Here is a 25,452-nt window from a genome sequence, read left to right on the forward strand (position 1 = left end):
AATATGAAAAAAATCAGCTTTTTTATGTAAAAATGTGGCGTTACATCAAAAGGCCTCATAGGTTATAAAGTTAATGGAACGATGACAGCTCAGTGTAACAAGTAAGTTTCAGCTTGTAACAGATTAGGACCACAGAAGAGACGATGAGATTATTAGTCTAGCTTTCCATTCTATCTATCTATCTATCTATCTATCTATCTATCTATCTATCTATTTAATGTATGTGAATACACTGTTGCTGTCTTCAGTCACACCAGAAGAGGGCATCAGATCCCATGACAGATGGTTGTGAGCCACCATGCGGTTGCTGGGAATTGAACTCAGGACCTCCAGAAGAACAGTTAGTGCTCTTAACCGCTGAGCCATCTCTCCAGCCTTCCGTTCTTAAGTTTTGATCATGACCTACTAGTTGCACTTGAAAACTGCATTCAGCAACATTCCAGGGTCATAATTATATTTGTCATATTAATACTGATTACCAAACAAAGCATTTATTTCAGTTTTAATTTCCATAAGAATTTATGTAGCCACCATATTAGTTATTTCTTTTATCTGTTGATGTTGTCTTAACAATGGAAGTTCTTGCATAGGATCCAAATCAAAAGGCTAAAAGCATATGTAGGGGCGGACTAGCCAATTGTCTCATTTTCCTCAAATTTTTAAAATCATATTTGTTTAAAGTGACCCCCAGCCAGTACTGAATACTGTGGGACAGTGATGTGCATTTTACCACAGAGCACATCAGACCTTTGGTCATAATTTAGATATAATATACTACACCAAAAGCTAATTCTGTAGCAAAGGGGCTTAAATGTGTTCCCTACATTTAGTCTCATACTGCGTGTTCAGTTAATTAGAAACCCATGTCAGAGCCACCATGACAGGCACACTTCCCCACATAGCACAAGCACAGCCACATTCAAAATCCAGAAAAGCAAATGGAAGCAGGGAAGGAGGAGAATGTTTTCATATTTGTTGATTTTTAAATGTATACATTTATTCCCATAGGAAGGAAGGCTTCAAATATTCTTGTTATAACTTCATTAGCCTCAGATGCTTTGAGCTTGAGGATGTGTTGAATAATAATAGCTGAAAGGAAAAAAAAATAAGTCTTCCTCACATAATCATTTAATGGGATTTTTTTGTTTGTTTGTTTTTCGAGACAGGGTTTCTCCATGTAGCCCTGGCTGTCCTGGAACTCACTCTGTAGACCAGGTTGGCCTCGAACTCAGAAATCCACCTGCCTCTGCCTCCCAAGTGCTGGGATCAAAGTCGTGTGCCCCCACTGCCCGGCTTAAATGGGATCTTTTACTTTCTGACTCAATGACACACAACTTTACAGCTTGGGGTATTAATTTCTCCAATGCTTGATAAAGAATTCTATGTGTTACATACACAGAGTTGGATTTAGATGTCATCCTGAGATGCTGTAGACTCCGGTAATTTTAACTCCAGCTTTCATAGTTGGGCCCATTTGGGGCCCATGCACTGTATTCTTGCGGGTATGATAAATATGCCGTGTTTTGAAATAGGGGAAACTTTTGAAAGTCCTTTTACATATTAGCAATTCAGGGTACTTTAACTCTATGCACATCTGTTCCCTTTGCAGATATTTTGGGGATTAAAGAGAAGGGAAAGCTAATATACTTAGCACAGATGCAGAGCTAAGTGGCCACTGATAGTATTTTAAGTGTGGAGTCTAAGCATGAAGTCATCAGTGGTTTATTAGGGGCAGTCATAAGTAGCTTAATAAGTAAGTATCCCACAATGAGCTTCTGTCGGAGCCTCCGGCTCATTCCACCCGGTTTGATTCCAGACAGAAAGGTGCTGCCCCATTTTTCATCAGAGAAACATCAGACATTGAAATAAGCATTGAAGATGTAGCTAAATTGTCTGTTTTTGCCATATGCTACAGGCAAGTTTACCTAGTGTTTTATAACCAGCAGACATGAGCCCTGCCTTCCAATATACTAAGACACTAGACCAGCAAGGAATTAAGGCACAAAACTACCCAGTGTAATATGAGGGAAGTGTGTTAATAAAATTAAACTGCTTTTTATTTAGGCAATAAAATATCCAGTAATTGGGCAGTCCAACATCCCCAGCAGGTTGAATTAAGAACCTACTTCCTTTTGATAATCTACCTGTCTCTCACTTGGTTGTTTGAGATCCTATTGAAAGAGTATATGTTATTTGGTGCCCTGGTTCAATAATGCTGTACAATTGTCTTACACAATAAACTATCACCAATGTTTGGATATTGGAGTCACTTTTTCTTATTTCTGTCTTGTTTTCCTAACTATTTTATTATAAAATATTTCTTGAAGTATGTTGATGAGTTATTTGAGTGAAGGGAGCCCTGATTTTCTAATATCAACAACAGTGGCTACTGCAGCAGTCAGAAACAAATCTTTCCTCTGGCCTGATACAGGAAGGGCCCAAATAGGCCTGGAACTGGGAATCCCCCTGCCTCAGCCTTCTAACCTGGGACTATGCCTGGCTAGCCTCTGATTTTGTTATTGTTGTTGATATCCATTTAGAAGTGCTAGCTTAAACATGTTTTCATTGAAAATGATCATTAAATTTAAGAAAATCCTATATAACAATTCTATGTCTTTTTAGAAGTTGATGCAAGTAACCCTGAACTTACAGCTTATAAATATTTATCTAGTACTTCTTCAAACTTAAGATTCAGGTGTATAGCCCGGCGTGGTGGCACATGCCTTTAATCCCAGCACTCAGGAGGCAGAGGCAGGCAGATTTCTGAGTTCGAGGCCAGCCTGGTCTACAAAGTGAGTTCCAGGACAGCCAGGGCTATACAGAGAAACCCTGTCCCGAAAAACCAAAAAAAAAAAAAAAAAAAAAAAAAAAACCCAGGTGTATATCACATTTGTAAACCCTAAAGGATGAATTGGATATAAAGTTGCTTTTGTGTAGTTGTTATAACTGTTTGATTTTCCATAATATGCTAAGAAAGTTACAAATGTGTTGGTTTGTTTTTTTTTAATCTCACCACAACCTTATTCCAATGCAGAAGGCCACTAATTGGTGTGTAATTCTTTGATACTGTTTGTTGAACAAAATTGTATGGTGATGTCACAATAATTTCTCTCCACACAGAAATTGCTAGCCTTCTGTCCGCCGAGGAAGATTTTCAAACCTATAGTTCTGATCTACGTTTACCTAATGCGAATGAAACACTTGAACTTCTGTCTGAGCCTCCAGCTCGTTCCACCCACTTTGATTCCAGACAGGAAGGCACTGCCCCAGTTTTCATCAGAGAAATATCAGACGTTGAAATAAGCATTGAAGATGTAGCTAAATTGTCTGTTACTGTCACTGGCTGCCCCAAGCCTAAAATTCAATGGTTCTTTAATGGGATGCTATTAACCCCTTCTGCTGACTACAAATTCGTCTTTGATGGGGATAACCACAGCCTCATCATTCTGTTCACCAGATTTCAGGATGAGGGGGAGTACACGTGCCTGGCCAGTAATGAATATGGAAAGGCAGTGTGTAGTGCTCACCTAAGAATAAGCCCCAGAGGAGAGAGGAGCACGGAGATGGAGTCAGGAGAGAAAAAAGCTCTGGAAAAGCCCAAAGGGCCTTGCCCTCCTTACTTTTTCAAAGAATTAAAACCAGTTCACTGTGCCCCAGGAATCCCTGCTGTCTTTGAGTACTTGGTGCATGGAGAGCCTGCCCCCACTGTTTTGTGGTTCAAAGAAGACATGCCACTTTATACCAGTGTTTGCTACACCATCATTCACAATCCTGATGGATCTGGGACGTTTATCGTGAATGACCCACAGAGGGGAGATAGTGGCCTGTACATCTGTAAAGCCGAGAACCTCTGGGGAGAGTCCACCTGTGCCGCAGAGCTTCTTGTGCTTCCAGAAGACACAGATGTGCCCGATGCCTCCTGCAAGGAAGAGTCCACCTTAGGAGTTCCCGGTGATTTTCTGGAAACATCTGCCAGGGGCCCTTTAGTTCAGGGAGTTGACTCACGGCAGGAAATTACAGCTTTTGCCGAAGGCACCATTTCGAAAGCTGCTTTAATTGCAGAGGAAAAGCTGCAGCTTTCTTATGAGCGTAATGTTGATGACGGTGAAGTGGGTACTGGGGTGACCATAGGGGCTCAGAAGCTGCCACCTGTTGTATTGTCCACTCCCCAGGGCGCTGTCCCCATTGATGGTGCAGTTCACACACAGCCAGGCAGAGGACCACCCTCCACTTTAAACCTGCAGACAGTCCAGTCTCAGTCAGTCCTCCCTAAGGAAGCTACTCTACAGTTTGAAGAGCCTGAGGGAGTCTTCCCAGGTGCCTCATCTGCAGCACAAGCGAGTCCGGTCACCATCAAACCTCTGATAACCTTAACAGCTGAACCCAAAGGGAATTATCCACAGTCTTCCACAGCAGCTCCTGATCATGGGCTTCTGTCCTCTGTGGCTGAAGAAACACTTCAGCTAGGAGAAAAGAAAATCCCGGAAGTGGACAAAGCGCAAAGAGCTCTCCTCCTGAGTCAGAGCTTAGCTGAGGGACGTGTGGAAAGTTTAGAGGTTCCTGATGTTGCAGTCTCTAACATGTGCTCTGAGCCCCAAGTCCCTTTCCAACATACATGCACAGAAGAAGGCAAGATCCTGATGGCCAGTGCAGACACTCTAGAAAGCACAGGGCAAGACGTTGCACTGAGGACCGAGGAGGGCAAGTCCCTAAGCTTCCCACTAGCACTTGAGGAAAAGCAGGTCCTACTTAAGGAAGAGCAATCAGAGGTCATGGCAGTGCCCCCTAGCCAAACCTCTATGTCTGAGAAAGAGCCCGAGGCTGTAAAGGGAGTGAAGGAGGTAGGAGAACTGGAGCTGCTTTCTAAGGAAACATTGTTGCCTAGTATGCCTGAAGAGCTGCGATTACATCTGAAAACTCAGGTCCGCAGGGCTTTGCAAGCTGCCGTGGCCAGGGAACAAGCAAATCTTTTCTCAGAGTGGCTAAGAAACATTGACAAGGTGGAGGTCACAGCTGTAAACTTCACTCAAGAGCCCAAGTGTATCCTGTGCACCTACCTTATTACCTCAGTGAGCTCACTAACCGAAGAGTTAACCGTCACTATTGAAGACATAGATCCTCAAATGGCTAACCTGGAAACTGGACTGAAGGATGCCTTGTGCTCCATTGTCTGTGAAGAAAGAAACATCTTAATGGCTGAGGATCCGAGGATTTATGACAAAGACAAAATAGGCATGCAAGGCGAAAGAGATCACCTTTCAGATGCACAGAAAGTTGAAACCATCATAGAGGCAGAAGCTGACTCTAAGTACCTTGTCTCCAAAGAAGAGGTCAGTTGGTCGAAAGTGGAAAGTCAGCTCAAAGATGGAGATACCCATGAGGTTCCGCAGGCTGAGACTCTGAAGTTGGCAGAAGAGAGTGGTACCCAGAAGACCAGTACAGAGACGTCACAAGAAGAAGCTGAGGGTACCTTTGCTGACCTTTGCCCTGCTGTCCTTAAACACTTAGTGGATACCATTTCTGAGGAAGGAGATACTGTCCACCTTACATCATTCATATCAAATGCTAAGGAGGTGAACTGGTATTTCGAGGGTAACCTGGTGCCTTCAGATGCAAAGTTCAAGTGTTTAAAGGAGCAGAATGCCTACACTCTGGTAATTGAGGCAGTAAAGATGGAGGATGAAGGGGAGTATGTCTGCGAAGCCTCAAATGACAATGGGAAAGCAAAGACGTCAGCAAAGCTCACTGTGGGAGAAAGAGGTTGGACTTTAAGGATTAAATGCACCAGGCTCTAATACCCACCACTTTGTAATGGTTTAGGCTCCACCACTGAATCTTCACTATCTGCCTCTTTTCCAGAATGCCGGCTATTTAGAATAGGAATGAAAAAAATACAGACATAATCATGGTTATTAACTTATAATTCTCTCCGCCTGGTTGGGTAGTTCATTATCATAGCTGCACTACTACCTATATCTTCAATAAAACATATGCTTATATGTTTTACAGTGACAACTATGTTTTCATATGAAAATGATTTGATAATATATAATAAAAAGTTTTCAGTGAATAGGCAATCTGAAACCACCAGGCTCTTCTCTAAATTCAACGTGACCATGATTAGTCATCTCCTCTTTTCTATCTGTTGGCTACTGTCTCACCTCACCATGTCAGCTGGTGTGCCTTGTGTTTTCACCTTATTTTCAGTTCCTAGGTGGCAGGGTGTATTTCAACGGTACATCCTGTAGTTCCGCATGCACACACATTGCATTAGGTTTTAATAATTTCCCCGCAATTCACTGCAGAGTAACAACTGAAAACGTCACATGCTGCTTTTGTCTTTCTGTCCTTTTTTTTTTTTTTTGCTTTGCCTTCACAACTGTTCTCATCATCCAGTCACGCGCCTGAGACTGCTGCAAACCATCTCACCAATCTCAACTGTCTGATTTTGTTAACAGCGACAAAAGTTAGTCTACAAAGAGAAATGCAGGATGCCTGAGAAGGAGGCATGCTAATGGGTTCTGCTTCTGTTTGCAGCTGCCCCTGTGATCAAAAGGAGAATTGAGCCCCTGGAAGTAGCTCTGGGCCACCTGGCCAAGTTCACCTGTGAGATCCAAGGAGCCCCCAACGTCCGGTTCCAGTGGTTCAAAGCTGGCAGAGAGATCTATGAGAGCGACAAGTGTTCCATTCGATCTTCCAACTATGTCTCCAGCCTGGAGATCCTGAGAACCCAGGTCGTTGACTGCGGGGAGTACACCTGCAAAGCCTCCAATGAGTATGGCAGTGTCAGTTGCACAGCCACACTAACTGTGACAGGTAAATGCCACACTCCCACAGGGATGCCGCCACCTCATCTTATCATGTGTGTTGCTTTTCGTACAGATGCGGAAAGTGTCACCAACTGGGGATACTGACGTTCTACATGGTGGTATCATGCTGATTGAGGACCACAGAGGGGATGGGGGACAAGTCTTTCTTCATAATCACACTTCTATCAGCAGCCAGAGCAAAAGTCCCTTTATTTGAGGGGAAAACATTAAGTTATCAAATGAGCCTGACTTTGTTCTTAATATGAAACATTTGAGAAATGTTGGTGCTAGTAAAAAAAAAAAAAATACAGAACTAAATAGCCAAGCAGTGGTGGTGTACACCTTCAATCCCAGCACTCAAGAGACAGAGGCAGGCAGGTCTCTGTGAGTTCAAGGCCAGCCTGGTCTACAGAGTGAGTTCCAGGATAGCCAGGGCTACACAGAGAAATCCTGTCTCTTTAAATCCCCCCTACCCGCAAAAAAAAAACAAAACAAAACAAAAAAAAAAAAAACACCTCTATATATTTGATAATAAGAACCCAAATAACCAATCAGAAATTAAAGCCAGACTATTTAGCTAAAATTAAACAAAATTCAATGACATGAGAGACACAGGGCAGGACTTTAAGGGTGCTCATTCCGAATGTCATTCCTCACTTTAAAATAAGAGCAATTGCACAAACACTCTATTCTCAATTTCCTCATTGGCACGAAGGGTAAATTTCAATTTGATAATCCCCAACAAATTACTGAATCTCCTCTTGTCAAAAAAAAAAATTAGTCCTTCTTTCTTCTCTTCCTTTCCTTTCTTCCTCCCTCCCTTTCTCCTCCCTCCCTTTCTCCTTCCTTTCCTTTCCTTTCCTTTCCTTTCCTTTCCTTTCCTTTCCTTTCCTTTCCTTTCCTTTCCTTCCTTCCTTCCTTCCTTCCTCCTTTCTTTCCTCCCTCCCTCCCTCCCTCCCTCTTTCCCTCCTTCCCTCCCCCTCTTCCTCTTTTGAGTGGTTTCTTCAGGCTCAGCACTGATAGAGGAGAGTCTCCCTGGGTAGGAGGGAAGCTCTTGGGTGTGAACCTTACTCAGTGAGAATGTCAAGGGGAAGGCACCCTGCTCATCCACCTCAGGAAAAAGAGTTCTGTGAAGCAGCGTCTTTTTCTTTGGAACCTTATTACACAGTAGAGACCCTCTGAGATTCTAGGAAAGCTGCTCCAGTGGCCCAGCCAGGGTGGTTCTCAGCCTGGAGCCGCGTGTTGCCATACAGACAATACCTTGGTATTCTTCTCCACTTTTTTTTTTTAGATTAATATAATTACATGATTTACCCCTTTCCTAGCTCCATCTCCTCCTATATAACCCTCCTTGCTTTCTTTACTCATTATTTATGACCTCTTTTTGTTAATTGTTGTTACATGCATAATAGATATATATTCCTAAATAGACCCTGTTCGGTCTGTATAATGTTGCTTGGAGATTTTCAGGACTATTTGGTATTAGGCAACCAATGGTGTGCTCCTCCCTGGGAAAGACTGTTTTTTCCACACTCAGCATTTCTTAATTGCCAGGAGGGGCTGAGGGCCCACGGGCTTTCTTTCCTGATAGTTCTATTCTTTTTTTTAATAGGTATTTTCTTCATTTACATTTCAAATGCTATCCCAAAAGTCCCCCATACCCTCCCCCCCCAACACTCCCCTACCCATCCACTTGAACTTCTTGGCCCTGGCGTTCCCCTGTACTGAGGCATATAAAGTTTGCAAGACCAAGGGGCCTCTCTTCCTAATGATGGCCGACTAGGCCATCTTCTGCTACATATGCAGCTAGAGACATGAGCTCTGGGGGTACTGGTTAGTTCATATTACTGTTCCACCTATAGGGTTGCAGATCCCTTTAGCTCCTTGGGTACTGATGGTTCTATTAATGACAGTTAAGGTACATGAATTAGCCTAGCCTGGCATGGGGCTGACTCAAAGCTTAGCTCCTGTGCTTCTACAGGACAGGGAGTTAGATTCTGTGTCTCTTTCTCAGCAAGAGAGGAGCCTCAAATTTTGTTTCACAATAGAGAATGGGAGTGGGAAGTTCCTGCTGTGAAATATTTTTATAAGTACAAAATCCCCATGGTGTTGTACAATTGAAGTTAACTGATGTAAGAATTTCCTGGTATTTGTCAAAGGGTTAGAATGTCCTCTGTAAGGTTTCATAAGGCTTCAGTCTTACTCCATTTTCAGCTGACCTGTGAATTTTCTCACCTTTTCTTCTGGTCTTCTAATTTACAAAAGTAAAATACCAACTGGATTGCTTATGACATCGTCCCAAGTTTTTGACCCTCTGGTGTAACAGACGAAGCCTTAGCGACACTGCTCCTTCCTTTGCTAGAGACAATTTGTTAAGAACACTCATCCTTCTCTCCCAACCTTTGGTCTTATGACTACATTGTTATTTAACATAACATCTTCTGTTCACCTAAAGACATAACTTACCTCTTCTTTGCCTTGGAATATGTCATTGCTGCGGGAACTTTGATGGGGACCTCCTGTAACGTGCAAACCTTTCTTTTGCAGAGGCGTATCCACCAACTTTTCTCTCCAGGCCCAAGTCCCTTACGACTTTCGTGGGTAAGGCAGCCAAGTTTCTCTGCACAGTGTCAGGGACTCCGGTGATTGAGATCATCTGGCAGAAAGATGGTGCTGCCCTGTCACCGTCGCCTGACTGCAGGGTCACAGACGCAGACAACAAACACAGTTTAGAACTCTCAAATCTTACTGTTCAGGACAGGGGTATTTACTCTTGTAAGGCTTCCAACAAATTTGGAGCAGATATCTGCCAGGCCGAGTTGACCATCATTGACAAACCCCACTTCATTAAAGAGTTAGAGGCTGTGCAGTCAGCCATCAATAAGAAGATCCACCTTGAATGCCAAGTCGATGAGGATAGGAAAGTCACAATCACATGGAGCAAAGATGGGCAGAAACTGCCTGCTGGGAAAGATTACAAGATCTATTTTGAGGATAAAATTGCATCGCTTGAGATTCCCCTGGCCAAACTAAAAGATTCTGGAACCTATACATGTACAGCGTCCAACGAGGCTGGGAGCAGTTCTTCATCTGCTGCCGTCGCTGTCAGAGGTAAGGGTTCCTGGCAGCTCTCTGCCACCTCCTGTCTGAAAGGAAGCCTTAGAAGGGTCTCTCTCTTCTGTGAACATTCTCTGGCTGCTGTACCACCCATACCCCTTGTTATTAATTAAATTCCCAATTAAATTTCCTCTGGGTCTGGGAAAGTCCTGGCATTATTTGGTTAGGTCAGTTTTATTTTTGTTTAATCTTCTTTAGTATTCACTTGCTTTGGTTTGGTTTTTTTTTTTTTTTTTTTTGAAACAAAGGCATTTCTAAATCTTGTTTACAATTTAAATGTGTGGGCAACTCTTAGCCATCTTCTTTTTAAATAGTTTATTTGGAAATGATAATAGAATTACCTCATTTTCCTTCCCCCCCCCCCAACCTTCCCATATACCCCCTCCTTGTTCTCTTTCAAATGTACGGCCTCTTTTTTTTTTAAATTAACTATTGTTGTCTACACATACATACTCTTAAACACATAAATACAACCTGCTTCATCTATACAATGCTATTGGTACATATGTTTTCACAACTAACTGGTTGGTATTGGGTAGCCAATTGATAGCTCTTCCCTGGGGAACACTGTCTCCTCCTCTCAGCATTCCTTGGCTGCCTGTAGTCCTTTGTGTGGGTTGAGGGCTGATGGGACACCCTGCCCCATCCCATCTGCCACCCACAATAGCATGGCTATTATTGATGTCTTTGTTCAGAAAGTCACTCTTCACATAGATCTAGTCTGCTTGCTTGTGTCTTTTTTTTTTTCTTTTGTCCTTTTTATCGAGAGATGAGAAACGTGTTTCTGAATGAAGGAGAGGGTAGAATACATCATGGCTTGCTCAGAAGTTTTGTCAAGATTTGTTTTCTGTCTTTTGTCACATGTGTCTGCCTCTCTTTTGTAGTGTGTATGCTTCAGTCATCTTCTCAATATTTTTCTTTTTACGCGTCACGTAGAACCGCCGTCCTTTGTGAAGAAGGTGGATCCCTCTTATTTAATGCTCCCGGGTGAATCAGCGCGCCTCCATTGCAAGCTGAAAGGCTCACCTGTGATCCAGGTCACTTGGTTCAAAAATAACAAAGAACTCAGTGAGAGTAACACGGTCCGCATGTCTTTTGTCAATTCTGAGGCTATCCTCGACATCACTGATGTAAAGGTTGATGACAGTGGTACTTACTCCTGTGAAGCCACCAATGACGTGGGCAGCGACAGCTGCAGCACTGAAGTGGTGATCAAAGGTTGGTCTGCTGAGTTCACATCACTTGCTTTCCTGAGAACGCTTGCCTTTCGTTTCCTTGTAGCTCACAGCTCACTCTGTGCTTCCCTGCTTTTGTAGAGCCGCCTTCCTTCATCAGAACTCTTGAGCCTGCTGACATAGTGCGTGGGGCCAATGCACTGCTCCAGTGTGAAATCGCAGGCACGGGACCCTTTGAAGTTAACTGGTTTAAAGACAAGAAGCAAATCCGAAGTAGCAAAAAGTACAGGTTGTTTACTCAGAAGACCTTTGTGTGCCTGGAAATCTCGTCTTTCAATAGTGCCGACGTTGGCGATTACGAATGTGTAGTCGCTAACGATGTCGGAAAGTGTGGCTGTGTGGCGACACACTTATTAAAAGGTTAGTGAGGGAGGGGGATCTTTTCCTATAAATTGTCCAAATAGCTTTCTTAACAGGTGGAAGGAATTCTTAATTCTTTCTCTTCTTCTGACCTTTCCAATGTGTTTGGTCTTAGTTTGAACTCAGGGTCCGGAGCTTTCATTCAAACCTTTATCTTGATATGAGCAGAAATATTTATTAACTCATAACAAAAGGGAATTACATAAAAAGTCATTTCATTCACTGGAAAACATTTATTTTCTGTGCCTCTTTTGAATGGTATTGTTAATTCTTCTTATAATTTCTTTCTTCTTTCTAATAAACAAGTATTGGAAAAAGGTTGTATTGGGCAAGGGAAACATATAGCCCAGATGAATCCCTACAGCAGTAGAGATGGGGCCGAGTGTGTGTCGGAACTGACAGCGGGTCTGCTCTCTTTCTTTAACTAGAACCACCAACCTTTGTCAAGAAAGTAGATGATTTTACAGCCCTAGCAGGACAGACCGTTACCTTACAAGCTGCCGTGAGAGGGTCAGAACCCATTTCTGTCATGTGGATGAAAGGCCAAGAAGTCATTAAAGAAGATGAAAAAATCAAAATGAGCTTTTCCAATGGAGTTGCCGTCTTGACCATCCCTGATGTGCAGATTACTTTGGGTGGCAAATATACATGCCTGGCTGAAAACGAAGCCGGGAGCCAAACATCTGTCGGGGAATTGATAGTTAAAGGTTCGTGTAGGGACATTTTAACTTTTAATTGCCCTATTCACTTAAAGTGAAACCTTGATTCACACCAGGGATCCTAACTGTCTGATACCTTTATAGAACCTGCCAAAATCATTGAGCGAGCAGAACTGATCCAGGTGACCGCAGGGGACCCAGCCACTCTGGAGTATACAGTCTCAGGCACACCAGAACTCAAGCCCAAGTGGTACAAAGATGGGAGACCCTTGGTTGCTAGTAAAAAGTACCGAATCAGTTTTAAAAACAACATTGCCCAACTGAAATTTTATTCTGCTGAACTGCACGACAGTGGCCAGTACACGTTTGAGATTTCCAACGAAGTGGGCAGCAGCTCCTGCGAGACCACATTTACTGTATTAGGTTAGTATTTTTAGGAAAATGTGTTACATAGTGCTCTGAAACCCAACAAAATTATCCAAAGGTGAAGCACTAGGCAGTCTGCCATGTTGATCTTGCTCTCTTTCTTATGCCATGAACAGATCGAGACATTGCTCCGCTTTTCACCAAACCCTTACGTAACGTGGACAGTGTCGTTGGCGGTGCCTGCAGGTTAGACTGCAAAATCGCTGGCTCCCTCCCCATGAGGGTTTCCTGGTTTAAGGATGGCAAAGAGCTCGATGCTTCTGACAAATACCAGATAGCATTTGTGGAAGGCACAGCCTCGTTGGAGATCAGCAGAGTAGACATGACTGACGCAGGGAATTTCACCTGCCGGGCCACCAATTCCGTGGGAAGCAAAGACAGCAGCGGAGCCCTGATTGTGCAAGGTTGGCTAGGGTCTTTCACAGTTCTGCTTTCCAATGTTCAAATTAAGTCTTCTTCCGTTGACTTGTAACTCCTTCAAATTCTGTCTTCCTCCTCTTCTTCAGAACCACCCAGTTTTGTAACTAAGCCAGGGTCCAGGGATGTCCTGCCCGGCTCGGCAGTCTGTCTGAAGAGTGCTTTCCAGGGCTCTGCTCCTCTCACCATCAAGTGGTTTAAGGGCGACAAAGAGTTGGTTTCCGGTGGAAGCTGCTACATTACCAAAGAAGCTTCAGAGAGTTCCCTGGAGCTCTATGCAGTGAAAACCTTGGATTCGGGCACTTACACATGCAAAGTCAGCAATGTAGCTGGGAGTGTGGAATGCAGTGCAGACTTGTTTGTGAAAGGTTCGAGTTCTTCTCTTGATACCTTTGCGCAGCCTGCGACCCTTTTTAGACAAATGCCTTCCTCTTTCCACTGTTTCATAATAAGTCCCTTCCTTCCACAGAGCCTGCTACCTTTATTGAAAAGTTAGAGCCATCCCAACTGTTAAAGACAGGAGATGGCACTCAGCTAGCCTGCAAGGTCACGGGAACTCCTCCAATTAAGATAACATGGTTTGCAAATGACCGAGAACTGAGAGAGAGCAGCAAACACAAAATGTCTTTTGCGGAGTCCACCGCAGTTTTAAGGCTTACGGATGTGGCCATTGAAGACAGTGGAGAATATATGTGCGAGGCTCAAAACGAGGCCGGCAGTGACCACTGCACTGGCATTGTCATAGTCAAAGGTTGGTTCTTGCTTCATCCCCATGTGACCAAATATTGGGCCCACAGCACAGATCCCTGCCCATTAACACAGGCCATTGTCTTCTACTATAGAGTCACCTTACTTCACCAAGGAATTTAAATCCATTGAAGTATTAAAGGAGTATGATGTCATGCTGCTGGCTGAGGTGGCAGGCACCCCTCCCTTTGAGATCACTTGGTTCAAAGACAACACAACCCTGCGAAGTGGTAGAAAGTATAAAACCTTCCTTCAGGATCAGCTGGTCAGCCTGCAGGTCCTCAAGTTTGTAGCTGCGGATGCAGGTGAATACCAATGCCGGGTGACCAACGAGGTCGGCAGCAGCACCTGCAGTGCCAGGGTGACATTAAGAGGTCAGTGTTGGCTTAGTTAATAGATGAGCTCTTCTGCACAGACAAGTCTTAAGTTTCTAGAATCAGTCTTGCGATAGCACTGGTACTGATTGAGAACTCGTTCTTCTGCTATAGAACCCCCGTCCTTCATTAAGAAGATTGAAGCCACCAGCTCCCTCCGTGGGGGCACAGCCGCCTTCCAGGCCACTCTGAAAGGCTCCTTGCCAATCACTGTGACCTGGTTGAAAGACAATGATGAGATCACTGAAGATGACACTATAAGAATGACTTTTGAGAACAACGTGGCTAGTCTATACCTCAGTGGTATTGAAGTCAAACATGATGGGAAATATGTCTGTCAAGCCAAAAATGATGCAGGCATACAAAGGTGTTCTGCATTACTCTCAGTCAAAGGTTGGTTCAGAAATCTGCCTTGGGTTGGAGGGAGAAACAATGCAAATAAGAGGCCGTCCAGCAGGGCACTTCACAGCCCATATCTGTCCTTTGTCTTCTACAGAACCTGCAACAATAATGGAGGAGGCTGTGTCCATAGATGTCACTCAAGGAGACCCAGCCACTTTGCAAGTTAAATTTTCAGGGACTAAGGAGATTTCAGCTAAATGGTTTAAAGATGGCCAAGAACTTACCCTGGGTCCAAAATATAAAATCAGTGTCACTGACACAGTCTCGATACTAAAGATTATTTCCACAGAGAAGAAGGATAGTGGAGAATATACTTTTGAGGTCCAAAATGATGTTGGGAGAAGCAGCTGCAAGGCTAGCATTAATGTTTTAGGTTGGTATTGATTTCTCTTAATAGGAGTTGAGTGTTTCAGGGGCCCTTCTTGTAAATTTAAGAAAAAAACAGAGGGCTCTGGGCATAGTTCAATAATAAAGCACACTTGATTTGTGTGTGCAGGATACTGGGTTCAGGCTTTATTACCTTGTGATCAGAGGTGGGGAGGTAGAGAGAGAGGGAAGGAGAGGGAGAGGAGGGGGAGCGGAGGGAGAGGGAGAGAGAGAGAAAACAGAATTAGCTAGATTAACCTAACTTTTTCTTGCTTTTGTTGGCTAGATCTTATTATACCTCCTTCATTCACCAAAAAATTGAGAAAAATGGACAGCATTAAAGGATCTTTTATTGACTTAGAGTGTATAGTGGCTGGATCCCATCCAATAAGCATCCAATGGTTCAAAGACGACCAAGAAATCTCAGCTAGTGACAAGCACAAATTCTCTTTTCATGACAATACTGCCTTCTTAGAGATCAGTCAGCTGGAAGGCACAGACAGTGGTACATACACCTGTTCTGCCACCAACAAGGCAGGCCACAGCCAGTGCAGTGGTCACCTGACAGTCAAAGGTTGGCAATTTTTATCTCTGCCTTTCCAAACTTTATTGTCTTGCACTTTTTAATTCTCCCCTTCATTGAGTTCTAAAATAAATCTCTCTTCTGCTTCCTGTTCTCTCATCCCAGAACCCCCTTACTTCGTGGAAAAGCCACAGTCACAAGATGTGAATCCCAGTACGAGGGTTCAATTGAAGGCTCTTGTGGGTGGCACTGCACCCATGACAATAAAGTGGTTTAAAGATAACAAGGAGCTGCACCCCGGAGCAGCTCGCTCGGTTTGGAAGGATGACACCTCCACCATTCTTGAACTCTTCTCAGCCAAGGCTGCTGACTCCGGGACCTACATTTGCCAGCTAAGCAATGATGTTGGCACGACAAGCAGCAAAGCCACCATCTTTGTGAAAGGTCTGGTCTCTAGAGCGTCTCTCTTTCCTGCTTGTCTAACTGGTCTTTGGGAAGGGAAAGTTCACTAAGAAAATAGTTTGGTTTGTTGAGCTTTGTTTTAAAAACCATTCAGCATGCTGCTCTCTCTTTTTTCTTCATCTTTAGAACCTCCTCAATTTATTAAGAAGCCCAGTCCAGTGTTAGTGCTGAGGAATGGACAGTCAACGACATTTGAATGCCAAGTCACAGGCACCCCTGAAATCAGAGTTTCTTGGTATCTGGATGGGAATGAAATAACAGATCTTAGGAAATACAGCATTTCTTTTGTGGATGGTTTAGCCACTTTCCAGATTTCTAATGCCAGGGTTGAAAACAGTGGAACTTATGTCTGTGAAGCTCGAAATGATGCAGGCTCTGCGAGCTGCAGCATTGAACTAAAAGTGAAAGGTTCGTTATGGAATCTGCTTCACGGTTTAGCTGGGCTGCCTGAGGGGCCCACAGCTTCTCGAGTTAAGCTACTCTCTGTCTTCCTTTTGACTCTGTAGAGCCTCCCATCTTTATCAGGGAACTGGAGCCTGTGGAAGTGGTAAAAGACAGTGACGTGGAACTGGAGTGTGAAGTCATGGGAACAACTCCATTTGAAGTCACTTGGCTGAAGAATAACAAGGAAATTAGAAGTGGCAAAAAATACACAATGTCTGAGAAAATGTCAGTGTTTTACCTGCATATAACCAAGTGTGACCCTTCGGACGTTGGTGAATATCAGTGCATCATAGCCAACGAAGGAGGCAGCTGTGCTTGCAGTGCTCGGGTTGCCTTGAAAGGTCAGTCACAGGCTAGGACCATCCGCCAAGTCAAAGTACTGAGTGTTCTTTGATTGTAGGTAATGAGTAGGAGTTAAAAGGTGCCTCTTCTTGAACCACTCTTTCATTTAATCACAGAACCACCGTCGTTTATCAAGAAGATAGAAAATGTCACCACTGTCTTGAAGAGTTCCGCCACCTTTCAGAGCACCGTGGCAGGCTCACCGCCCATTTCTATAACCTGGTTGAAAGATGACCAGATTCTTGAGGAAAATGACAATGTCCATATTTCTTTTGAGGACAGTGTGGCCACACTTCAAGTCCGGAGTGTGGACAATGGGCACAGTGGGCGATACACATGTCAAGCCAAGAATGAGTCAGGAATTGAGAGGTGTTATGCTTTCCTCTTAGTACAAGGTTGGTAAGCTATTCCCTTTAAAGAGTGGTCCACAGAGATGGTTGTATAGGCATATTTGGGCTCTAGTAGAATCACTAATCTGACATATGCACATTTTCCTTCTTACTACAGAACCTGCTCAAATCATAGAGAAAGCTAAGTCGGTTGATGTTACCGAGAAAGACCCAGTCACCCTGGAGTGCGTAGTGTCTGGAACACCAGAACTCAAAGTCAAATGGCTTAAAGATGGGAAACAAATTGTACCCAGTAGATATTTTTCAATGAGTTTTGAAAATAACGTGGCCAGTTTTAGGATTCAGTCAGTCATGAAGCAAGACAGTGGACAGTACACATTCAAGGTGGAAAATGACTTTGGAAGCAGTAGCTGTGATGCCTACCTGAGAGTGCTAGGTGTGTACTTTGCCCCCGCCAACTACCCTAACTTAAGAGCATAGACCTCGTGGACGAGTAGCAACAGACTAATCGGTGTGTTTTTGCTGTTTGCCTTGGATAGACCAAGATATTCCCCCATCGTTCACCAAAAAGTTAACCAAAATGGATAAAGTTCTGGGTTCTTCTATCCACATGGAGTGCAAGATTTCTGGGTCACTTCCTATCAGTGCTCAGTGGTTTAAAGATGGAAAAGAGATATCTACAAGTGCAAAATACAGACTGGTGTGTCACGAAAACACCGTGTCACTGGAAGTTAGTAATCTGGAATTAGAAGACACTGCAAATTACACCTGCAAGGTGTCCAATGTAGCAGGGGACAACGCCTGCAGTGGCATCTTAACTGTGAAAGGTCAGAGCTTCTTTGTCTCTTCTGAGTTGTTCTTAATAGGCACGTCTAAAACATATCATTCTTAACCTTGTATCCTCAGAGGTAAAAATCTTAATAATTCTGTTTCTTTTTATTCACATTCATTGGGTTCAAGGAATATTTAATCATCACCTCTTTTCATGAGTTGTTTTCTTGTATGTTCATAAAAGTCATTGGGCTACAAGGGCTATAACTAAATATGACTCTCTTAAAATCTGTAGAACCACCAAGCTTCCTAGTGAAACCTGAGAGGCAGCAAGCTATACCGGATTCTACCGTGGAATTTAAGGCTGTGCTGAAAGGAACACCACCGTTCAAAATTAAATGGCTTAAAGATGATGTGGAACTTGTCTCAGGACCTAAGTGTTTCATTGGCTTGGAAGGGTCAACCAGCTTCTTAAACCTCTACTCAGTGGATTCTTCCAAGACTGGACAGTATACTTGCCAAGTTACCAATGACGTTGGTAGCGACTCTTGCACTACAATGTTGCTTGTGACAGGTGTGCAAGTTTGATTGTCTTATGTTTCTGTCTGACCCATGCCTCTGTTGTTTCTGTACTCTGTGACAATGCAGCTTTCTAACTCAGTCGAGTATATTTCCCAGATCTTGGTCTGTCTCTCCCTTTCCCACACATTACCCTAATTGGACTTGTGTGGTTCATTGCTCTTCTTACATAATTTCCCTTTTCCTGACTCTTTAGAACCACCGAAATTTGTAAAGAAATTAGAAGCTTCCAAAATTGTAAGAGCAGGTGACTCTGCACGACTGGAATGCAAGATTACTGGATCTCCAGAAATACAAGTTGTGTGGTATAGAAACGAACATGAGCTCACAGCCAGCGATAAATACCAGATGACTTTCATTGACTCAGTGGCGGTCATACAGATGAACAGCCTCGGGACTGAGGACAGTGGAGATTTTATCTGTGAGGCTCAGAATCCTGCCGGCAGCACCAGCTGCAGTACCAAGGTTATAGTAAAAGGTAGAAATATCTTTCTTTTTCTCATTCATGGAAACCGTTTACCTTCTCCCCTGGGTCTCATGGTGTCTTCACTGCTCTCTTAGTTTCTAGATCAAAGCCAGAATATTTCCCAAATATAGACATATGTCCCTAATTGAATGTCCTTTCCTGTTAAGTATATTTTATATGCAGATGGTCATTTTGAGATATTTTTTCTTATAATTCTAATGCTGTTATTCTGATCACCTAATACAGTGACAAAGCATTGAATTAGATATTTCAAAGCACATATATAAAAACAAATAAGAAAATTTAAAATTAATCTTTGGATTTCAATCACATTACAACTATATCAGCATCCTTAGTATGGTCTATACCATAGTGATGCAGTGTATAAAGAATATAGGTTTTAATAATACATCTTTACAATAGCATTAATATTTTTCTTCTTTCTCAAGAATCAGCTCCTATCTTTAAAATCATGACTCTACTCTGGTGCAATTAGTGCCAGTATTTTATACAGCTATCTCCCAGCATTAGTGCTCAAATTTGTCATGTGAGTTAATTATTACAATAACCATGCCCTGAAATGGAAGACTCAGATCATGGCTGTTATTGTGACTTTTGGGTACCTCTCTTGTAAAGCATAGATTGCATTCTTTTTTTTTTTTCCTTTCTTTCTTAAGGCAAAATTCCATAGTTCATAAAATTCTCATTTATTGATATATTTATTCATTTATAAATTTTGTATCACTCTTAATACTCAAAAATAATCAGCACATTGAACTTCTCAACTGTGACCTCTAAGATGTATCTATCTTGGCTCTCCACTTATCTATCCATCTGATTATCTTATAAAAGCTCATAAGTAATGGTGCTGCCTACACATGCTAACATCTTAAACCATGCTTCTGATTGAAAAATAGAGAACTCTTTTTTTCACTGGAGGAAATCAAATAGCCCAACTCATGAGACATTCTTGTTTTTTATAGAACCACCTGTCTTTAGCAGCTTTCCGCCTGTAGTAGAAACCCTTAAGAACACTGAAGTTAGCCTTGAATGTGAGCTTTCAGGAACACCGCCATTTGAGGTGGTGTGGTACAAAGACAAGCGCCAGCTCCGAAGCAGCAAGAAGTACAAGGTCGCATCTAAGAATTTCCATGCGAGCATTCACATCCTCAACGTGGAATCTACAGACATTGGCGAATACCACTGCAAAGCACAGAATGAAGTGGGCAGTGACGCTTGTGTTTGCGCTGTAAAGTTAAAAGGTAAGCATAGTTTCTGTGCATGGCGGAAATATCAGGCATGTGGCAAATGCTCAGCAGGTCCTCTCTTCCATTACCTGGAAAGCTTTTTGAGCAATTTCTATTCATCTTTTCCTGTTCAGAACCGCCAAAATTCATTTCCAAGCTGAACAGCCTTACGGTGGTGGCTGGCGAGCCTGCTGAGTTGCAAGCATCCATAGAAGGTGCCCAGCCCATTTCTGTCCAGTGGCTTAAAGAGAAAGAAGAAGTGATCAGAGAGAGCGAGAACATTAGAATTTCTTTCGTCAACAACGTTGCGACTCTGCAGTTTGCTAAAGTGGAGCCAGCTAATGCTGGGAAGTACATTTGCCAAGTCAAGAATGATGGTGGAGTGAGGGAAAACATGGCCACGTTGACCGTCTTAGGTACAGCAATCCCCTGTTAGCATTTGGGGACAATCACTGGGATGACTTCCATGCAATCTTATTCTGAATTTCTCCCAGAACCATATTTAGCCTCACTATTTGGAAGACTTAGGGGGAAAGGCCCAATTGATCTTAAGTCTTTTCTGATTCATGTGATTCTAGCGAATGATAGCTAGCTGTTTTATTATGTGTGCACTGCTTTTCTTTATGGGGAGCAAATATCCCGAGTATCTCTTGTTTCATGGTGAACCACTTGGAGCCCTTCTATTCTTATGCATGCTACTATATTATAGTAGTGGCTAAGCTGACAAAAGATCAATGTTTGAAGGAAAGATATGCACTTTCATCATTGGGCATATTAAATTTCAATCCAGTGATAAGAAAGAAAGTGAAGAGATCTTTCAAACTACCTTCTCTAGCAACTTGGCACAGAGGGAAAAAAACACCAAGTAACTCATTTAACAGGGACCCTCTGCTCTAAAGAGTAAAGGTGTAAATCAAAACCCATTATCTGGGGCCAAGTGAGATGGCTTAGTGGGTAAACATGCCTGCCGTCATGCCTGAGGACTCCAGTTCAATTCCTGGGACCAATCAGAACCTCTGAGCTCCACATACATTCCATGGCATATACCCCCCACCAGGCACAGATGTGCACTCACAAAATAAATATAATTTGTACCTTTTAAAAGCCAGATTGTCTGCTGTGCATTGCCTAAATTGTTTTGGAGTTGAATAATGCCCAAACATGCTTTTAATGAATGCAAATAACTTTATGAATGCATAGAATTATGGAATCACATTTTAAAGCCAAGAGAGATGGTAATGAAATCATCACTGAGAGAAAGAATCTTAGTGCATAGAGGAGAAGCAGGGAAAGAAAGGTCTAGGTTTTCAAAGATGCATGTCGCGTTTTATTTCAGAGCCTGCGGTCATTGTAGAGAAGGCAGGGTCCATGACGGTGACTGTGGGAGAAACGTGTGCCCTGGAGTGTAAGGTGGCTGGCACTCCGGAGCTCTCTGTTGAATGGTATAAGGACGGAAAGCTCTTGACCAGCAGCCAAAAACACAAATTTAGCTTCTACAACAAAATCTCTTCCTTAAAAATCCTCTCAGTTGAAAAGGAAGATGCAGGCACCTACACATTCCAGGTTCAGAACAACGTTGGAAAAAGCAGTTGCACAGCTGTGGTCGATGTGTCAGGTTAGTTCTGGCATTTGCATCTGCTCGCATATGCAAATTTCTCTTATGAACTTTCCTTCTTTCATGTCTCTTCTGTCCTTTCAAGTCACCACAAGTCATGTGTCTTCCCTCATGCAGACCGAATGGTCCCTCCCTCTTTCACACGAAGACTAAAGGATACTGGTGGTGTCCTGGGCACCTCTTGCATCTTAGAATGTAAAGTAGCTGGATCATCTCCCATCTCTATTGCCTGGTTTCATGAGAAAACTAAGATTGTCAGTGGAGCAAAGTACCAAACAACATTTTCAGATAATGTCTGCACATTGCAATTGAATTCTCTGGACTCATCGGATATGGGCAGTTACACATGTGTGGCTGCTAACGTGGCTGGGTCGGATGAATGTCGCGCACTGTTGACTGTACAAGGTCAGTGATAAACAGTCAATTTTGCATGACATGTATTAAAAATTCCTCTCTGGACATATGTCCAGATTGGCACACATTTAAAGTACTCTTCATTTCATTTCTTATTCAAAATTGAAAGTAAGTGCAGAGCTTACTGGATCCTTCCATTGTCTTCTATGTCTGTGTAGAGCCACCCTCTTTTGTGAAAGAACCTGAACCCCTGGAAGTCCTTCCAGGCAAAAACATAACCTTCACAAGTGTTATCAGAGGAACCCCTCCATTCAAGGTTGGCTGGTTTAGGGGAGCCAGAGAACTGGTGAAAGGTGACAGATGCAATATCTACTTTGAAGACACTGTGGCAGAACTGGAATTATTTAATATCGACATATCCCAGAGTGGGGAATATACCTGCGTGGTTTCTAACAATGCCGGCCAAGCATCCTGCACTACGCGTCTCTTTGTGAAAGGTTTGCCAAACACACTCACTCTTCCTTGCTTTGATTGCTGACATTTCTGTGGCTTTATGATGTGTCTAACTACAATGTTTGTCACTTATCAGAACCAGCCACGTTTGTAAAGAAGTTAAGTGGTCACTCTGTAGAACCAGGGAAGTCTATAATTCTAGAGGGCACCTATACTGGGACACTTCCAATTTCGGTCACCTGGAAAAAAGATGGTGTTGGCATAACTCCATCTGAAAGATGCAACATTGTCACCACGGAGAAAACATGCATCCTGGAGATTCTGAGCAGCACCAAGGGAGATGCAGGGCATTACTCCTGTGAGATTGAAAACGAGGCAGGAAGAGATGCTTGCGATGCTCTTGTATCTACATTAGGTGTGTTATGTTACCCTCTTAAGAATTTTGGGTTTATCAGACATGCAGGGAGGGTCCTTTGCCCTTCTGAGATTCCATTGGCTGATGTGAGCCTTTCTTCTTTAGAACCACCTTATTTCGTTACGGAGTTAGAACCTCTGGAGGCATCTGTTGGAGATTCAGTTTCCTTGCAATGCCAAGTTGCTGGGACACCAGAAATTACAGTGTCTTGGTTCAAAGGAGACACCAAATTAAGGTCAACTCCGGAATACAGGACCTACTTTACAAACAACGTGGCCACACTTGTGTTTAATAAAGTGAGCATCAATGACAGTGGGGAGTACACATGCATGGCGGAGAACAGCATAGGAACAGCAGCCTCTAAGACCATCTTCAGAATCCAAGGTGATGGTTTTATCTTAGACACTAAGAGAGTTGCTTTCCCCTCATTAACTCTTTTACCTTTATGGGGATTTTCTCATTTTATCCATTAATGCCTCAAGTATAACTTGTCTTCCTACAGAGCGCCAGCTCCCGCCTTCCTTTGCAAGACAGTTAAAGGACATTGAGCAAACTGTTGGGTTACCAGTTACCCTCACTTGTCGACTAAATGGCTCTGCACCCATCCAAGTGTGCTGGTATAGAGATGGGGTGCTTTTAAGAGATGATGAAAATCTACAGATGTCATTTGTGGATAATGTGGCAACATTAAAAATTTTGCAAACTGACCTGAGTCACTCTGGCCAGTATTCTTGCTCAGCTTCCAATCCACTTGGCACAGCATCTTCTACTGCTAGACTAACAGCAAGAGGTTTGTGCCCATGCCAATCTTTCTCTTCATAGACCCTATTTTTTTTTATTTAATTGTAAAGACAAAACCAACTGACAGCCAAAAGTGTGTGTGCAAATATTTATACATACTACCTTTTCCTCTAATCTTCCAGAGCCTAAGAAATCACCCTTCTTTGATATCAAGCCAGTATCAATAGATGTTATCGCTGGAGAAAGTGCAGATTTTGAGTGTCATGTGACTGGTGCTCAGCCAATGAGAGTCACTTGGTCTAAAGATAACAAGGAAATCCGACCTGGAGGAAACTATACTATCACGTGTGTGGGTAACACTCCCCACCTGAGGATTCTTAAAGTGGGCAAAGGAGACTCTGGCCAATACACGTGTCAAGCCACCAATGACGTTGGCAAGGACATGTGCTCTGCTCAGCTCAGTGTGAAAGGTATCATGGCGGAGCATTTGCCACGATTTGTTGTCTTGTGTGCTTGTGTTGCTGTCCTCTAAGTGTCTTTAGGTTTTCTATTTTGAGGCTGGTGCTGTAACTCACTCTGAGAGCATTTGCCTCACATGTGTGAAGCCGTGGGTTCAATCTCTCAGTAGTGCCAAAGATGAGAAAGAAGTTGTCTTTTGCCTTGTTTATTTTTGTTTTTTTGAGAAACTGTCTTACTATATATATAGTCCGTGCTGGCCTGTAACTCATAGAAATCCTCCTGGCTCAGCCTCCTGGAGCTAGGATTACAGGAATGAGTCACCATTTTCAGCTGTTTTGAGTTCTTACATTTTTTAATTAAACTAACAACCATATTTGAATTGATGCCGACTTGTTGGAGGAACAATAACCGAAGTTCTGCCTTCTCTTTATATTGTCTCTTAAGTGAGCATTCTTTCCTTGAACTTTGTTGACCATAATTTCCACCATCCACTCTTCCTTTTCATCATTTCTTGTCATATAACACCCTGATTTAACATTACAAATTTTTATCAAATATGAATTATATCAGCTAGTGTATTTTACCTTATAGATCCAGACTGCAATATATTAGCTGAATTCTCAGATAAAGATTTTAAATTACTTAATAGGAAAAAAAGATGACATATTAGCATGAAATCATTAGAAAGTTCATTTTCAGTAATAAGCCTGTTAAAATGTGAATTGGGGGGATTTATCTTATAATAAACTCTTTCAACACATAATTATGCATTACTGACTGTTTCCTTTGGTTTGATAGAACCTCCCAAGTTTATTAAGAAATTAGATGCTTCAAAAGTTGCGAAGCAGGGAGAAGCCATCCAACTGGAATGTAAGATAAGTGGCTCCCCAGAGATCAAAGTTGTGTGGTTCCGGAATGACAGCGAACTTCACGAGAGCTGGAAATACAACATGTCCTTCGTGAATTCTGTGGCCCTGCTAACCATCAATGAAGCCAGTGCTGAGGACACTGGGGACTACATCTGTGAAGCTCACAATGGCGTTGGTGATGCCAGCTGCAGCACAGCCCTGAAAGTTAAAGGTTAGACCACTCTTCTGCTGCCTTCCTTCTCTTCAGTGGACTCCTTACAGTCTCCAGGTCTTGGGCTGTCCAAATATCCAGAAATGGGATCAGGCTGGACTTGAGCCTGAGGATTTCTGGTGGTTAGATAAAATCCAATATTCCTTGGGAGTTTGAGAAAACAGTTCTCATTAACTAATTTTTCATTATAGACTCAATGAATTTGTAAGATTCAAACCTAAAATCCCACACCTCTTAAA

General features: G+C 42.8%; 1 protein-coding gene across 32 annotated transcripts in view; it reads left to right on the forward strand.

Moving 5' to 3' along the window:
• The window catches only part of Ttn (titin), a 271,447-nt gene that overhangs the window by 62,343 nt on the left and 183,652 nt on the right, over nt 1-25,452 (forward strand). For 26 of the 32 annotated variants that reach the window (XM_085834746.1, XM_085834758.1, XM_085834754.1 and 23 more), the window contains 31 exons: nt 3,121-5,760; nt 6,538-6,816; nt 9,357-9,920; nt 10,863-11,144; nt 11,243-11,521; nt 11,950-12,228; nt 12,325-12,603; nt 12,723-13,010; nt 13,113-13,391; nt 13,493-13,774; nt 13,866-14,144; nt 14,259-14,537; nt 14,641-14,919; nt 15,199-15,486; nt 15,601-15,879; nt 16,024-16,305; nt 16,404-16,682; nt 16,800-17,078; nt 17,191-17,469; nt 17,573-17,860; nt 18,100-18,378; nt 18,580-18,861; nt 19,833-20,111; nt 20,231-20,512; nt 21,433-21,711; nt 21,829-22,116; nt 22,284-22,562; nt 22,655-23,317; nt 23,436-23,723; nt 23,857-24,144; nt 24,932-25,213. In XM_085834746.1, coding sequence (XP_085690872.1) covers nt 3,121-5,760; nt 6,538-6,816; nt 9,357-9,920; nt 10,863-11,144; nt 11,243-11,521; nt 11,950-12,228; nt 12,325-12,603; nt 12,723-13,010; nt 13,113-13,391; nt 13,493-13,774; nt 13,866-14,144; nt 14,259-14,537; nt 14,641-14,919; nt 15,199-15,486; nt 15,601-15,879; nt 16,024-16,305; nt 16,404-16,682; nt 16,800-17,078; nt 17,191-17,469; nt 17,573-17,860; nt 18,100-18,378; nt 18,580-18,861; nt 19,833-20,111; nt 20,231-20,512; nt 21,433-21,711; nt 21,829-22,116; nt 22,284-22,562; nt 22,655-23,317; nt 23,436-23,723; nt 23,857-24,144; nt 24,932-25,213 — 11,751 coding nt within the window. The remainder of the gene's footprint in view (nt 1-3,120; nt 5,761-6,537; nt 6,817-9,356; nt 9,921-10,862; nt 11,145-11,242; nt 11,522-11,949; nt 12,229-12,324; nt 12,604-12,722; nt 13,011-13,112; nt 13,392-13,492; nt 13,775-13,865; nt 14,145-14,258; nt 14,538-14,640; nt 14,920-15,198; nt 15,487-15,600; nt 15,880-16,023; nt 16,306-16,403; nt 16,683-16,799; nt 17,079-17,190; nt 17,470-17,572; nt 17,861-18,099; nt 18,379-18,579; nt 18,862-19,832; nt 20,112-20,230; nt 20,513-21,432; nt 21,712-21,828; nt 22,117-22,283; nt 22,563-22,654; nt 23,318-23,435; nt 23,724-23,856; nt 24,145-24,931; nt 25,214-25,452) is intronic. The other 6 variants (XM_085834773.1, XM_085834750.1, XM_029473115.2 and 3 more) reach the window with 5 other exon arrangements.

Source organism: Mus caroli, unplaced genomic scaffold (genome assembly GCF_978045245.1).
Source record: "Mus caroli unplaced genomic scaffold, Mus_caroli_1 scaffold_2, whole genome shotgun sequence".
NCBI classification, from domain to species: Eukaryota; Metazoa; Chordata; class Mammalia; order Rodentia; family Muridae; genus Mus; species Mus caroli.